This window comes from Lissotriton helveticus, chromosome 1_1, assembly GCF_964261635.1.
Source record: "Lissotriton helveticus chromosome 1_1, aLisHel1.1, whole genome shotgun sequence".
Classification (NCBI taxonomy): Eukaryota; Metazoa; Chordata; class Amphibia; order Caudata; family Salamandridae; genus Lissotriton; species Lissotriton helveticus.
This window is the reverse complement of record NC_136057.1, coordinates 1,857,434,896-1,857,450,922: the sequence shown is the minus strand read 5'-3', so window position 1 is coordinate 1,857,450,922 and position 16,027 is coordinate 1,857,434,896. Positions and strand designations below refer to the sequence as shown.

General features: G+C 48.1%; 1 protein-coding gene across 1 annotated transcript in view; it reads right to left on the bottom strand.

Moving 5' to 3' along the window:
* UCHL5 (ubiquitin C-terminal hydrolase L5) overlaps window positions 1-16,027 on the bottom strand; it is a 244,634-nt gene that overhangs the window by 61,007 nt on the left and 167,600 nt on the right. The window contains exon 8 of the mRNA XM_078641508.1: window positions 5,996-6,098. Coding sequence (XP_078497634.1) covers window positions 5,996-6,098 — 103 coding nt within the window. The remainder of the gene's footprint in view (window positions 1-5,995; window positions 6,099-16,027) is intronic.

Here is a 16,027-nt window from a genome sequence, read left to right as displayed (position 1 = left end):
CATTTTTATTGGTCATAACTTCTCAACTCCAGCATGGTTATTTAAACCCCCCCTCCACCCCCCCAAAAAAAACTGTACATTCACCCATTTTCCAATCAACTGTAAATAAACAGCAATATCAGAACAGCAAGACACTTATAACTTGTGCAGGGAGGGGAACATAGCACTTCTAGGTGCTACTCAGACCAATAACCCATCGACAGTGAGTAACGGCAATGGTAGAGGGTCAGATTAATGAGAGGCTGGAGAGGGTTACATGCTGTCTGTAGGAAGTTGGCTTTGTATGTGGTATACCACTAGGTCAGTGGTTCCCAAACTTTTTTGACCCGTGGCTCCCTTGACCTTATTGGCAGTTGCCCGTGGCTCCCCACCATTTTTGTACCGTGGGGGGAGGGAGAGGGGGTGGGCGGGGGGGGGGGGGTGAAAGCCCGATCTCGGGAGTACTTCCTTAAATTAATTGGGATGCAATGAAGGTATTATAATATTTGTAACAAAATAAAAAGATAATAGTTTAATAAAAACTCGTTAAGTGAGATAAGATACAAGATTAATAACCAAATATGTTTTCATGCACCTTTTTTAACCACACAACAATAGTTTCAAATGCTGAAAATACAGCCCTGCACACACATACACCATAGCAGGAAATTTAACAACTCCCACACCAATTCAGCACATGCTGTGGAGCACACACAACACTGCAAAAGTGCAGTGGAGCACATGTAAGTCAATGAAAAGGCAGCAGATTCAACAGAGAGCACACACGTGCTCCAGAGATGCAAACTGTGTGCCTGGTCCCAAACCCTTATTGATGCCAGCTGCTGCTTTCAGTAGCTTTTGTTACTGAGAAAATGGATCATTGAGTTTGGTCTGTCCTATTATCACCAGCGTTATTTTTACACTAAAAAGGCAGGCTCCACGGAGCTAGTTAAAATAAAGAAATTGTGATAATAAGGCTTATGATTTCTTTAACTAGCTCTGTGGAGCCCGCCTTTTCAGTGGAAAAATAATGCTGGTGATACTACTATTATTTAAAATGCCATGCCGATCTCCTGCCCAACTTCAGTTGTGTGTGTTTGTGTGTCACGGAGCTCCAGTGTATGTATTCATGAGCATCTGTATGTGCCCTACGGAGACGCTGCATGTGACTTGTGTGAGAAATAGGATCTTGTGAACTCCCTGCCAACTAAAACCTTTTTACTTTACTAACGATTGTAAGGATATCAATCACTCACTCACAGTGTGCTTTGATGGACTAAAATAAACCTGATTGTATGTGTGCAAATATACAGTGCACATAAAGGGAGTGCATTGGTTACCAGGGCGCCACTCATCTGGTCCAAAAGTGAAACACGAAACATGTGGGTTTATTTTGCAGAAGGGGGTGGGGGGAAAAGGATATCTGCTCTGGATGTTAGCACCTGTGACATTATTTTGCAAATGAAATATTGGAGAATGATGAACAGATTTTGAGCTGGAGAAAGAATAGGGATACTGCATTACTAAACATCCAACTCTGGATAAGTTGGTGCATGGAACCGGGGTGCAGTGGAGGCAGCTGTGTTTTAAGCCCTCTCTGAACAACCTAGCCCAGAATAATACGAGGAGATTCTCTCATGAGTAAGTGCGCCTTGGAAAGCAGGGCTAGAAGCCCTTCTGAACTAGAAAACTTACCTGCAGCTCGGTTCATCTGTTCTGCTTTCTCTCCTTTAGAAGTCAAAACTGGTGCTCGTTTCTTGCCTTCTGCTACGTTTATGAACGATTCTCTGCTATACTGCTATGTGAAAAGCAGGCACTAGATGGCAGCACACGCGAAGAATTTAATGACATGTGTAGACTCGACTGGAAGTGTAATTATAAAACACAGAGGCATTTAGCGGACTAGAAAAGTGTGATTTTGAAACTGTGCTTGTTGCGCGGCGCCCCTGGCTAGACTTCACGGCGCACTGGGGCGCCGCGGCGCACAGATTGGGAACCACAGCACTAGGTGGTTATACCATGCAGATTCCCCCAGAAGCTTACAGGGCTCAATGTAAACCCAAAGCGCGCCATTTGTGGTAGTGAGGGCAAGTAGCCTTCGGCCTAACCTAGAGGAGTGTAAGACATTTGCTGTGTACACAGTGATTAATAAAAGACACATGACTCAAAAAGGAGATCCACATACATTTTATAAAAATAAGGTATGCTCAAGTTTTTTTTTTTAGAAGACCACGATCCTTGCAAAAAGGTAAGTAAATTTTTAAACAAATACTATTAAGTTTCAAAAGTGGACACCGTGCAATTTTCAATCTTTGCAATGCTAACCTATGGAGAAAAACAACAATACAGTTTTACTGGTAAGTATAGCACTTACTGTTCTAGTCTTCAGGTTGCAGGGTCAGCAGAGGGCAAGGTTCAGGTAAGCATAAACACTGCACCACCAGCGGCACAGGGCCGTCTGGGTGCAGAGGTCAAAGTTGAGGATCAGGCCCAATGTTACCCAATAGCGACTGAGGGTGCTTGAAGTCACACTGCTTGCAGGTAAGTAAAATGGTTGCAGGGCTCAAGCTTTGAGGCTTAAGACCAGCACGGGGGGGCACAAGGCATATCTGCTCTATGCTGATATGCCCCCACCTGTGGTATAGTGCTCCCTGCCTTAGGGCTGAAGGTTTGCTAAAGGGGTGACTTATCTATACCATAGGCAGTGCTAGTTGGCATGGCACACAGGCAGTGTACCAAGTCGACTGACGTTTTGTCCAATTTTGGGCCAATTGTGAAATAGTTTTAGGGAAGAAGCCCTGGTACAGGGGGACCTGGTTGGCAGGGACCCTGTGCACTACAATCGAAACCATATCTTTTTCCAGGCAAATAGTGGTGGGCATACCATGTTAAAAAAAGGCACTTTCTCACACGAGAAATTAACCTTTCCCTGGAGAGTCTTCATCTTCTACGTGGAAGAACCTGGAAATGCCATCTGCATTGGTATGGGTAGTCCTGGGTCTCTGTTCCACTGTAAAGTCCATTTCCTGCAGGGAGATGGACGACTTTATCAGTTTGGAGTTTTCACCTTTCATCTGTTGTAACCATCGGAGAGGCCTGTGGTCTGTCTGAACTAAGACGTGAATGCCAAACAGGTATGGCCTCAGCTTCTTCAGGGCCCAGACCACAGCAAAGGCTTCCCTTTCTATGGCACTCAAATGCTGCTTCCTGATAGCATACTAATGGAGCGAGCACGTGCCTGCTGTTAGTCAGTGATGTTGTCTGATGAGACCACTCCATCTACAGACTCATCTTTTGGATTGGTTGGCGGACGCGATAACACCTCCAGCCGGAACAGGAAGTTTTTGCCCTCAGAGAGCATGGGTTCCCACCTGCAGGGGGTCAGAAACTTGTCTGTGGTGGCAGGCTGGTCTGCACCAGTCAGCCAGTGAAACGGTAGTCGGTAGGTTTTCAGGAGGCACCTCTAAGGTGCCCTCTGGGTGCATGTATTAATAAATCCATCACTGGAATCAGTGGGGGCTTATTATTAGGAGATGTTTGATACCAAACATATTTAGTTTCAGTGAATCCACCATGTAGCTGGGGAACTCGTAAACAAGTGTCCAGCACATGTACACAAAATGGCTTCCCTGTTCACTTGTGATATCTAAGAATTGACACAAGACATCACTGAGGCAGTTATGTCCACACATGTAGTATAGTACATCCTGCCTTAGGGCTATAGGGCCTGCTGTAAGGGTGACTGGCCGATACTACATGCAATGTCTCTAGCCACGGTACACAGGAGGTGTGCCATGTCGGGCCTTCACTTTTCTCTCCATCATGGCACGCAGCCTGCAATGGCAGTTTGCATGTTGATCCTGAGGGGTCTCTTAGGGAGGCACAATACTTGCTGAAACCCTTCAAGACCCTATTTAGCTTCCCTGTGTTAGGCACCAGGGGTACAATTTACTAGGTACTTACAGGGGATATACAGTTATTGCCAATTGGGGGGGGAACAACTGTACAGTTTTAGGGAAAGAGATCTGGTACTGAGGATCTGGATAGCAGGAACCCAGTGCACTTCTGTCAAAATTGTAACAGATATCAGGCAAATAGTTGAGGGACCATGTCAAAAAGGGGCACTTTCCTACAATCATTGATAATATCACTGCAAAATTATTGATAAAACAACTGCATGGCAGGGGCACGAGTTATAATTACCTTAGGGTCCAAGTTTGTTATTTGAGATACCCAACTGCTGAGTTTATATGGTTATCTAAAACTAACAATCCCCCCCCTCCCCCCCCCCCCCCCAATAACCGTAGTGGTTCCCAAACCCAATTTTAAGCAGCTGAAGGGAGAAGTGAGGAAGTTGTTGTGGAATGGAGACTCGCCATATTTGCACTGCTAGCGATTTTGATCAGTCTACAATGAAGGCGTAGTGCTAACTAATGGCTGCAACTACTTCTTAGCAACCCAGCTCCACATGCTGAACAAGTGGGCCCACCTGCAGACAGCAGATACCCCAGTAAAACAAGACAGACATGCTATGTGTATAAAGTCTTACCTGCACTTCATTCACAGGAGTGGGGTTAGGGAAGCTCTATAGACAACAATGATAGATGTGACTTAGGCATGACAAAAACAGCCATTGTGGCCACCTGGTAGAAAGCATTAAGAAGTGAAACTGTGCTTGGTATCTCTAGGCTTGGCGATGTGGAGGGGATCCTAAACATTCCTACATCTGGAGGAAGAATGCCAACTATCACAAACACAAGAACACTGTTACACAAAGCTCCAACAAGCCCCCACCTCCAACACACAGACTCGACTGCCCTGCCCCAGATCACCATAGTGAAGAGAAGAGTCCAAGCAGAGTGACTAACGAAGGGAGCCTCATCATTCATCTACAAAACATTACTAAATACCACATCCGACTCTTTGGGCAACTTGAGGGAAAAACAGGAAAGGGACTTAGGCCGACTAAAAGAGACAGATTGAGAGGCACCCTTTACTCACATTAGAGATGTGGACTAAAAGCCAACCTAAGATGTACACAGCTTAAGATTCTACATAGGCATATTATCAAAGTAGGCTACACACAATGGGACTTGCAGCAGATTAACATTGCATAAAATGTGGAAATTATATGGCACCTTCATCTACACCCTGTGAAGCTGCAGTGTCATACAAGCTTTCTGGGTTAAGATGGGAGCCGGACTGAGTACAGTGCTGAAGGATAAGGTGCTGCTGGCACTGCAATATGTTGTTCTGAGCTTCCCTAATGATGTGGATATACTTAAAACAAAGTTGGCTCTTTGCTCTTTCAGCCTAATAGTGACCAAGCACGATAATGTGCAAGAACGTGGGTAACACACTATACGACTCAAGAAAAGCGGTGCATGGTCCTGGCCATCGACCAGAGCACAGGCCTAGCGGCTTAGTTTACTAATGCGTCCACTGTAGGGGCCTGCATTTGACCTCAAGATCACAGGTTCAAATCTAAATGTGTAGACTAATCCTTTCCTCCTTCCGAGATCGATACAATGAGTACCACCGAGTTGGGTAACAAATATTTGCTATTCAGCGCCAAGATATCCTTGGGTGAACTTGCGCTTCACAAACACATGTTTTGATAGTGTGTTATAAAAGCAAGGACTGGCCAGGTAAGTTTCAGAAAACCTAGGACCCAACTGGCGAAATACTCGGAGTTTCAATGAGACTGGAAGATGCTCAATAAATTGTAGTGTAGCACGAATGGGTGTAGACACGAGAAAGTGTATTGAAATTGAAAGCATGGATTCGAGTTGATAGTGAAATTTCTGCTTTCCCTTTGCCTCCTGGACAATTAGGTATGTATTGTTTGATACTGCTAAGTGTGTAATGAGTGAACAGAAGTGAGGCTGTAAAATAAGTTTAGGATTATGGGTGAATAGTTTTCTCTTCTTTATTTGGTCTTTGTAAAACTCAATAACAAAAAAAGAGTGCAAGATATTCAACAAATCGTTTTGCAATGCTTTCATGCAATGCTCACCTCTGACAGCTGCTGTTGCAAAAGAGCAATCTTCTCTTCATAAATCCGCTTTCGGTCTGACACAATGGCCATCAGGTTAAACCTTATCTCGCCCTCGCTGTACCTGCAAGTGATGGCAAGCTCTTATAAATGCATATTAAAGAATGTCCCAGTACATATGATAGTTCCTTTAGCAAGAGGTTTGCAATTTAGGATCATCTGCATACTAGAATGACCCAGGAAAGGAATTTAAGTTATTCTCATTTTTCAATGGTAAACAAGCAAAAAATATTAACTGCAGCAACGAAAGCGAAAACCTGGACAGTAAAATTGCCCTAACAAAAAGAGCCAATATAAAAACCAACACTGATCAAAGGATAATATTTGGTATCTTGATCACTGTGGAAAAGCTTCTCGAGCAACATGCGTATGAGCTTGCCCTGCTGTGAAAAGTGCATCATCAATTCGCTGGATTTGCATTAAGAACAAATGTAGAATAAAATGAGCATGCACAAATTGAGGCTCCTGCGATTAGATATGCAACTCTAATTAGCACATTAGAGATTTACTAACAAGTAAACATGTCAGGTAGTTTCTGTCATTGTCAATGATGGAATGATTAGGGCAGTTTTTTTTTATTTGATGGAGGGAAGAGGCTGATGTTTCCATCCCATCCATAGGAAGACTCAATAGATTAGTTGAAATCCGACTTCCATTATGAGAGCACCTCTTGGTGGGGGCGTGGCCAGCCAGCAAAACATGGCGGACGCACATCGCTAGCGCTCGGCTCAAGTACCCCTAATTATCCTGTTAATCATTGATACCCCCCACCATCTGGGCTCAATCTAGCGACAGACCTGTGCCTACGCATCGGCGGCCCACACTCATACCTGGTCAGAGTGGGCAAGCCACTGAGAACTGAGACTACGGGCCCGCAAATCCTGCCGGTGAGACGTCCCCTTAGCAGCGTCATTGCTGCGAAAGCGGCCTCCAAATTGCTGGCCTGTTTTGCCGGGCCTTTCATGAAACTGAGGCAGCGACTGTGGCATATCGAGGTCTCCCGGCTGTCAGGACGGTGGGGCTACCAAAAATGAGTGCGGTGAACACCCGACGGGCAGAAGGCGCAGCAGCGCTCCTCCGGCCCGCCATAAATCCCGTGACGGCCTGTGGTGGAGCTCCCGGGCAAAGGTGCGGAGGCCCATGAGCGAGAATTGAGCCCCATCGGCTGAATGTCTGAGGCAATCACAATCGGCGACTACACCAGACTGCTGATTTTGGCCTGAGGAGGCGGAGTACTCCGGCCCAGCCGCCACCCGGCCAGCACGGGACTAGAGGAGGAAGCCTCAGGGAGTTGACGTGCTAAGGCCTGTGGACGCGAGTCCCTCGCGCCACTGAGACTTCACGAACTGGGGACAGCGACGCTCTCCTGAACCAGACAAGACTTCTACACGGGCCTCATGAGGTGTCCCTGAAGCCTGCTGGCGTGCTGTGTAATCCCGCGCTTCCGAGCCCGCCTAAGCGGCGCCTTGGCAGTTGCCGGAGTAACAACTCAGGATCTACTGCCCAAGGAGAGACAACAGGCACTATTTACAGGTGAGTGGAAGGCCTCAGGGCCAGAGGTCTGGTGGACTTGTGCGAGTGGGCCGTTGCGTTAGGCGGCCATACGTAAGGGACCCCCCCAGACTGGTGTTGCTCACACGGGGTAGGGGTGGTCCACTTTCATCACCTGGCCCTGAGAGGATACAGCGGATTACACTGGACCTGACCCAAGTGGTCACCTTGGTGGCATGACGCTGCCTTGCCTTAGACCAGGCTCGGGGGCCGGATCGGGCCTAGGTCGTGCGTGGAGGAGTGGCGCAACCGGAGGCCTCCCTTGTTTCTCACGAATCCTGGGTGGTGGCGTGCCGAGAACTGCTGGCACCCCGTGCACTCTCGTGCCTCAGCCGGTTCATACATCTGCGACGAACAGCAGAGGACGGTATTACTTGATACCACACTGCAGGAGAGGCGCTCAGGGAACAGACAACTGATGCAAACAGGACTGCGCTCCTACTTAAACGGTTGGCCTACCCGCTGCCTGTCGGCACGCAGTGATTCGACAGGAATAAGGCCCTCTCCACCTTACCGCAATCCCAATCACAGAATGGACGCCTGGTGCTACACTTCCAGCCCTCTGCGTAATCTGGTCACCTCGCGGCAACGCAGTAGAAGCCGCGCCACAGAGCTGTAACAGGTGACAGCTGTATAAGCACTGAGACTCGCACCTCGCCCGTGACTCTCCTCTCCCCTCCTCCTAGACTGGTACAGCTGGGGTGAGACTAACTGTGCCAGACACCGAGGACCTCTGGATGATAAAGCAGACCTGCCCCTCTCCAGGTCCCCCCTCCGCACGTCAAGTCAACTGCTGTAAGCAGGTTGCTGGGAATGGCCGCCGGTTCACCTTCGGCTTTGCCTACACTGCGAGATAACGAAGAGCTAGGCACACTAGATTCACCGGGGACCTACGGGGGACGTGACATGTCAACTAGAGAACATCGAGACCCACAGCAGAAGATACCGGGCATCACCAGAGGGGCGCATACGTGAGAAGACCGGACATCTAGACCTGCCCCCACAGCCAAGTACCGGATGCCATTGGCGCAACAACAGGTGATGGGTCACCTACACACCACCAACCAGCACCTCAATATACGCAGTAGCAGCGCAGATCAGTCAACGTAAGGAGCAACAGCAACTGAAACGTCACATGCTACACTAGCCACCAACTTCGACTCAAAGCTGGCCGCAGTAGAAAAGATAGGATCCTCATTGGACCAGACCCGCACCTCACTTGAGTCATAAATTGATAAAGTCACATCAGACTTTAACTTGCTGCTACTGACCACCAGAAACTCGGAGACAGTCTCTGCTTGCAGGAACAGTTGATTGCGGAACTGAAGCCAATCACTCAAAGCCATGCAGGCGCCTTACAGGACCTTATAGACCATGTACGTGACCTGGAAGACAAGGTGGAGGATGTGAAAGGGCGCTCCCGCCGCAATAACCTCCGTGTGGTGGGTCTGCCGGAGGGCAAAGAGGGGCGAGGCCCAGAAGAGTACACCGAAAGCTGGATTAAAGAGCTACTCCCGGATGGTGCAATATCTGCCCACTTTGGAATCGAAAGAGCTCACGGAATCCCTGCACAGTAACCACCGCCAGGCGCCCGCCCACGCCCCTTCCTATTCAAAGTCCTCAACTACAAGGAGAGAGACTCAAACCTCAGGGAAACCCGCAAACTGGCAGACATAACAGTAGACAATAGCCGCACCATGTTCTTCCCAGACTTCACAACACAAGTGCAACGCCGCAGAAGTGCGTACATGGCGGTGAAAAAAACAACTGCGTGAACTGAGCCTCAACTACTCACTCCTCTTTCCAGCCAAACTGCGGGTGGTCATGAACGGAGTGGCACGCTTCTTTGACTCCCCCCTCCAACACCTGGGCCTGGTTGGAAGAATCGGGCCTACTGTCTGGGCCAAGGCAGAAGAACTAAGGATGTCAGGCAGGAGGCGGGCAGAATAGACCCCGGACAGGAGCCATGGCGACCTCCACCTCCCCCAACCTGGAACAGAGACGGGCTGAACGACAAAAGGCGATCCACATGGCGGCGTCATTGGGACCAATACCCTCCAACCCTGATTGCCGCAAGTATTTGCAGCACCAGCACTGTATTGCACTATGCTTGACACCCTAGTCACAGACTGCAATGGCTGTCACACATGCCACACACATGGCAGCGAGCGGCTCCCACCGCAGCTCGGGCGTCACATCACGCGCACCGCTCACACTACTCTTAGCGTCACGGATTGGCACGGGGGATATCAGGTTACATTCTGACACCAAGGGGAAGCCCGACACACACTATATACATGCCCCCAGTACGCACACTAGACGTCACTTGACCATTGAGTTTTTTCTATATTTTTAGCCCCTAGTTGGGCCCCACAGTTTGGACGAACATCACTTCGGTGCTCGCCCTCACAGTTAAGCAGCAATTTAGCTTGTTTTCCATCTCCCCTGTTTTTAATGTTGCTGGGTTGGAATAAGCGCACACGCCACACACATCATAATGCCCTGCCCCTACTGCTCAACCTTGTTTGCCAAACAGCTATACTATGGTACAGGTCAACATAATTACATGGAATGTGCGCGGTGTACACACACCAACACGCTGATACTCCATTTACGCCTATTTACAGCGCAGAGCTGTCGACACTGTGTTCCTCCAAGAGACACACATGTCGCATGCAGAGCTCGGTGGACTACGAGGTAGATGGAGGGGACATATACACGGCACAATATGCTCGGCCCATGCGCGGGGTGTTCTTGTCTGGGTAAGAGCTGGAGTCCCATTTGTAAGTGAACAGACACTAATTGACCCGGAGGGCAGATACACATTTAATAGCGGGAGACTCAACGGCCAGCCGATTCTCCTGGGTTTCGTTTATGCCTCCAATATCAACCAGTCCACCTTTTTAGATAGCCTCACAGGGAAACTTGCCAATTGGAACGGGGTCCCCAGGCTCATCGGAGGAGACTTTAAATCAGTGTTAGATGTCGAACTTGATAGATCATTTCTGCCTCTCACGAGGACCCTCAAAGACTGGCAGACATACTGGGCACTAATAGACATATGGCGTGCCACTAATCATGACACTCGGATCTACTCCTATTACTCAGCGGTACACAAGTTGCACGTGCGACTAGATAGGATTGTAGGGTCCCAAAAACTGGAACCTGGGCGTCCACTCACCCACACCTGGTGCTTAAAAACTGCGGAACTCGAGGACCAGCCCTTTCGCTCGTCACTGGGAACAGCTATCCTTGAATATTTTGAACTCAATGAGGGCACAACCGGGGACACGCAAGTGGAGTGGGAGGCCTTCAAGGTCACAGTGCGGGGGCACTGTCTGGAACATAGGCAAGACTTTACAACATCACCTAACTAAAATAGAAACACAACTATTACGGTACGAGGTACATGGTGAGGAAAGGGGTAGAGACCACCGTCGCCTAGAGACAGTAAGCACACGAACTGCTGGAGCACCTCCACTGCCATAACTACGCAGCACACACAGCCCGCACACATGCCGCCGCTGACCGCTCGTATCGGTCCTTAGCCTGGCTCATCAGGCAGGAACATACCCACGCGCCAATAAGCACCCTACGGGCTGACACTGGTCTACTAGTGCACACCCAATGTGATATTCACACAGCTCTGACACACCACTATAAGCAACTATACCAATCCCACAGACCACAGAACCCATATGCCCTCTCATCCTTCCTCGGCAGGATACAACTGCCTGAGACTTTGCCGGAGCACCCGGAGCTCCTAGATGCCGAGATATCCTTAGAGGAAATCAGGGAGGCAATCTCATCACTGGCAACGGGCAAAACCCTGGGGACTGATGGCTTCCCGGCCGAATATTACAAGGCATATCAAGTAACATTAGGGCTGCACCTACATACTCTTTTCTCAGCTCGGTAGATGCGGGGCGCCTTCCCCCCTCGCTCTGCAAGGCACATCTCATCTCGCTGCCTAAACCAGACCGAGATCACACTGACATGGGCTCGTATAAACCCCTCGCCATCCTCAACTCCAATTACAAAATTCCGGACTAAAATTCTAGCGGACAGACTAGCACAAGCAGTCACCTCTCTGGTGCACGCAGACCAAAACGGCTTTGTATCGTCCCATAGTAGCTCACTTAACCTACGCCACTTCTTTCGAGTGGCGGCCTACTCCACATGCGAATGGCCGCGGGCGGGCTGCCTTGTACTGGACCTTCAAAAGGCTTTCGATTACCTCGAATGGGATTACATGTTTGCGACCCTTGAAAGGTACGAGTTAGGCCCCACATTTTTTAGGCTGACCCATCTTCTTTATACGAACCCAACGATGAGAGTGAGGGTGGGCCCCTATGTTTCTGAGGCCTTCCCAGTGCGATGAGGCACAAGGCAGGGCTGTCCGTTGTCCCCTCTCCTCTTCGCACTGGCTATGGAGTCAGAGAGCCCAATTACAAGATGGCATTCCACTAGGCGATGACGTGCACACTGTCTCGTTGTACGCCGACGTCCTGTTGATATATTGCAGGGACGTCAGTCAGATCCCAGAGGACCTGGCCCGTGTTCTGGGAGAGTTTGCAACAATATCAGGTCTATAAGTTAATGTCGCTAAATCCAAGCTGTATGCCTTTGGAGCAGGAGTCTCAGATCCAGGATTTGTGCTCAACAGGGTGAGAGTGCAATGGAGCGCAGACATTTTTCGTTCTTTAGGCATACAAGTCTATCGGCAAACACAGGACCTCTTTGGCAGGGCTCTAACAGCCATTTGCTCTCAGATGAGATTCTGGAGCACACTCCCCCTGGCAGTCATGGGCAGAGTGGCACTGGTGAAAATGGTGTCCTTACCAAGGCTCCTGTATTACTTTGCTAACCAGCCTAGCTATGTACCAGCCTCCTTTACCCAGCTAGAACAGACAATCAGGGACTTTTTCTGGGGTCCCAAACGACACAGTGTAGCGATCAAGAAGCTATATTTACCCACAGATCAGGGTGGGGGGTCTAGCGGCCCCTTGCTTTGAGCACTACTACCTCGCGGCTCAACTCCAATGGATCGTCAGATGGTTTGCAGACTGGCAATGCAGCGACATGGCATCCACCCATCCTCTGCTACAGATCCTTGCGCTCTTCCATCCTGGAACACGCACACCCCCTACGGAACCCTTATATTTGAACGAGGCATATAGGTGTTATCGAGGAAGCCTCTACCCAATGCGACATGCCACACCTTATGCCCCTGCTCTCCCTTTGGAAGGCACCCCCAGGGGCCCGACATTGGGCACAGCCACCGACTTTTACCACTGGCATGAAGCTGGGATACAGACCCTAGGTGACCTCGATCATAAGGGCTCACTGATTCCTTATGCAACACTAGCAGCAAACGAGGAGCTTCCCGTAGGACAATTCCTCCTACATTGCTCGCTGGTGGCCACCCTTGCAGAGAAATGGGGAGATCTAGGCACTGAGCCACAATGCACCTCACCATCCAATATCTGCATGTCATGGGACGGGGCAGACACCTGACATGTTGGTTTGCCGCTTCGCTGCGCCACCACACAGTAATCAACCTAGACCCCCTAAGACACGAGTGGGAACATGACTTGGGACGCCAATTTTCAGATAATACCTGGGCACAGATACTGGCCAGCCCGACTCGTATCCCACGAAATATGAGACTCAGGCAAATACAATACTTTATTACACAACGTGCATACTTAACGCCAGCTAACATTAATAGATACTTCCATCAAGCCGACTCTGCCTGTCCCTGATGTGCGGCTCTTGATGCAGACCTAGTGCACATGCTCTGGGGCTGCCCCAACCTCAGCACCTACTGGAGAGGAGTGGCAGATGCACTCCATGCCTGCACGGAGAGAGAGCTACCCTTTGAGTGGCAAACTTATCTGCTACACGTCTTCCATAGGACATGAAGCACTAAGGTCACCTCTTGGTTCCTAGATCTGGGCATAGCCACTGCCAAACGGCTAAATACAAAGAGATGGAAAGCGTCAGATCCCCCACATGTACAGGCTTGGAGGCGTTCCACCATTGCGTGGGTCAGACCAGAGGGCATAGCGATATAAACAGGAAGAACTAGTGGGCCTCAGGAAAGTACCTATAGCTGAAAACTGGGATGCGATCCTGGCAACACTGCAGCAATCCACAGACCTGCCAACCCAGTCCCTACAGGCACCTCACCTAAACAACCAACACCGCGCATCCAACACCGCGCATGCAACCCGCACCCATAGACCACACTTTCGCAACCAATCATGCGCCAAAAGCGAAGGGATACTATTTCAATGCACTTGAGCATCATTACCTTATGGCAATGGCATTGCTACGGGGCGCCCTAAATACAGCTTTATATGTACTCAAACCTACCTGAGCATTCCAACCCTACTCCAAGTTCAATACCCCATATACACAGTTATCACCAGATGAACAGCTTAACCAATCTACCTGTATCGAATTGACTCTTAAACATAACATGCTCTGCAAAATGAACAAATACTTCAGATGTATTGGTTATGGAAAGCACTGTATTATAAGCAACCATGTGTTAAAACATTATGTCGAAAACACTACTGAAACCCCAATGTTGTATTCACATATATTGATGTCAAGTGACAAATATCTACTGGTGCTGCAAGTTGAGGAAATGATGAAATAACTGCTCATGTAAAGGTTTACTAAAAACCAATAAAAACAGATTTAATAATAAAAAATAAAAAATGAGAGCACCGTTTGGTGACTTCTAGCCCGGGCCTTTATTTTTTGTGAACAGGATTGAAAGTCACCCCGCCTCACTCCTGGAAAAAACACACACAAAACATCTGTCATTCTCCAAGATGCATAAAAATGTGACTAAAATCCATTATGTGCGGGATAAGCTATCTTAAAAGGGGATGGGGGGGGGGGGGTTCAGCAACTACACTAAAATTGATGGAATTCTCAATATAAAGGTGACTATTTCAGAGTACGTCCCATACCAGAGCTTTTTTTGGAATGTGGCAAAATGAGAAATGCATAGACCCATTTTCTTTTATCTACAGTGATGAATGTGGACACGCATTTTGAATTTGGAGCTAAACACGAGGTTAAGTGGCGTCACCAGTATATTTTGAGATTGGCCAGGATCCACAGACCCAGTTTCAACATACTGATGTTAGAGGGCTCCGGGTTTCTTTTTTCCTTTGTATGCAAGGTTGCCCTTAAGTATTTTCCGGAAAATATTGACAAATGGTGTCATTAGTACAATGGTGGGTTACAAACATTGCTAACATATACAAGGATTATAAGAAAGTTTTAGAGGGCCGTAAGGGGGCTAGGGATTCTCTACCAAGGATACATTTGGAAAGATGTCACCAAAAACCGAATTTAGGGTGCCAATGCTTTTACTGACCATCCACCAAGTACACAAAGATATTAACTCAAAGACTGCAGATGTTAACCTTCTCCCTTTACAATGTGACAGCATTAAAATATATAAAATCATCAATATTTACATTTCAGTAATTCTACTATCCACATGCCCAAACCAAAAATTCCTGTTGTCTTGCTGGACCCACAGGGGTAAACCTTACCTATAGGCTAACCTGTGGTACACATGCCAACCCCTCATCAATCTGCAAAATAAGTATACCACTCGCCCTCCACAAAAAGGAGACACTATGGATAATCAGAAAGTGCTACTCCTTTTAATATTTATGGTCCCTGCACTTCAGTCCCTCAATGACAGCACCAGCGCGGTGTCTGTGTGCCCTTTCTGCACTCCTCTTGAACCTTATCAGCAGATTTAATCCCTCAGGTGACCACTAATGTTTGTCTGTACATGGATATTTTCAGGAAAAACTGAAAAATTGTCAACTCTACCACATTGTGAGCCACTGGCAACGGTCAAGACTAATTTGATGGAGGCGATTAGACATTTTCGACAAAGAAATGTAGTAGCGCTTTGGAGTAATAATTTTTTATGTACCATCTAGTTGGTCACCATAAAATCCTTTGCACTTCGTGTTATGGGACTATTAGGTATTCGTAGCCGCACCACCAGTTCATCTGTCCATACGCCCATTTTAGTTTCTCTATTTCGCTGTCCATATCTTTGCACTTTCTATTTAGAATCTTTTAGGACAAGAGTTCGTCTATATCCCCAAACTCACATAGTCAACTTGCAATCCTGGGCAAGTTGGGACTGGTCCCATTCAAATCTCCTGACATTAAACCTTTTGACACCTGCTGTCCAAGAATAAAAGGTACACCTCTATGCCTCCTTTATTATTGAGGTTTGAGTTATTTTTTGCTCACTGAGCTGCATACATTGAAATGAGACATCTCAAATTCCTGCACATCGTTTTCTTTGTAGAGACCAATACGAGTTATCCTCCCTGTGCATCTCTTTGTTTTAGCGTGATTAGAGTGATTTCGATTTTCACGATTGGTAAG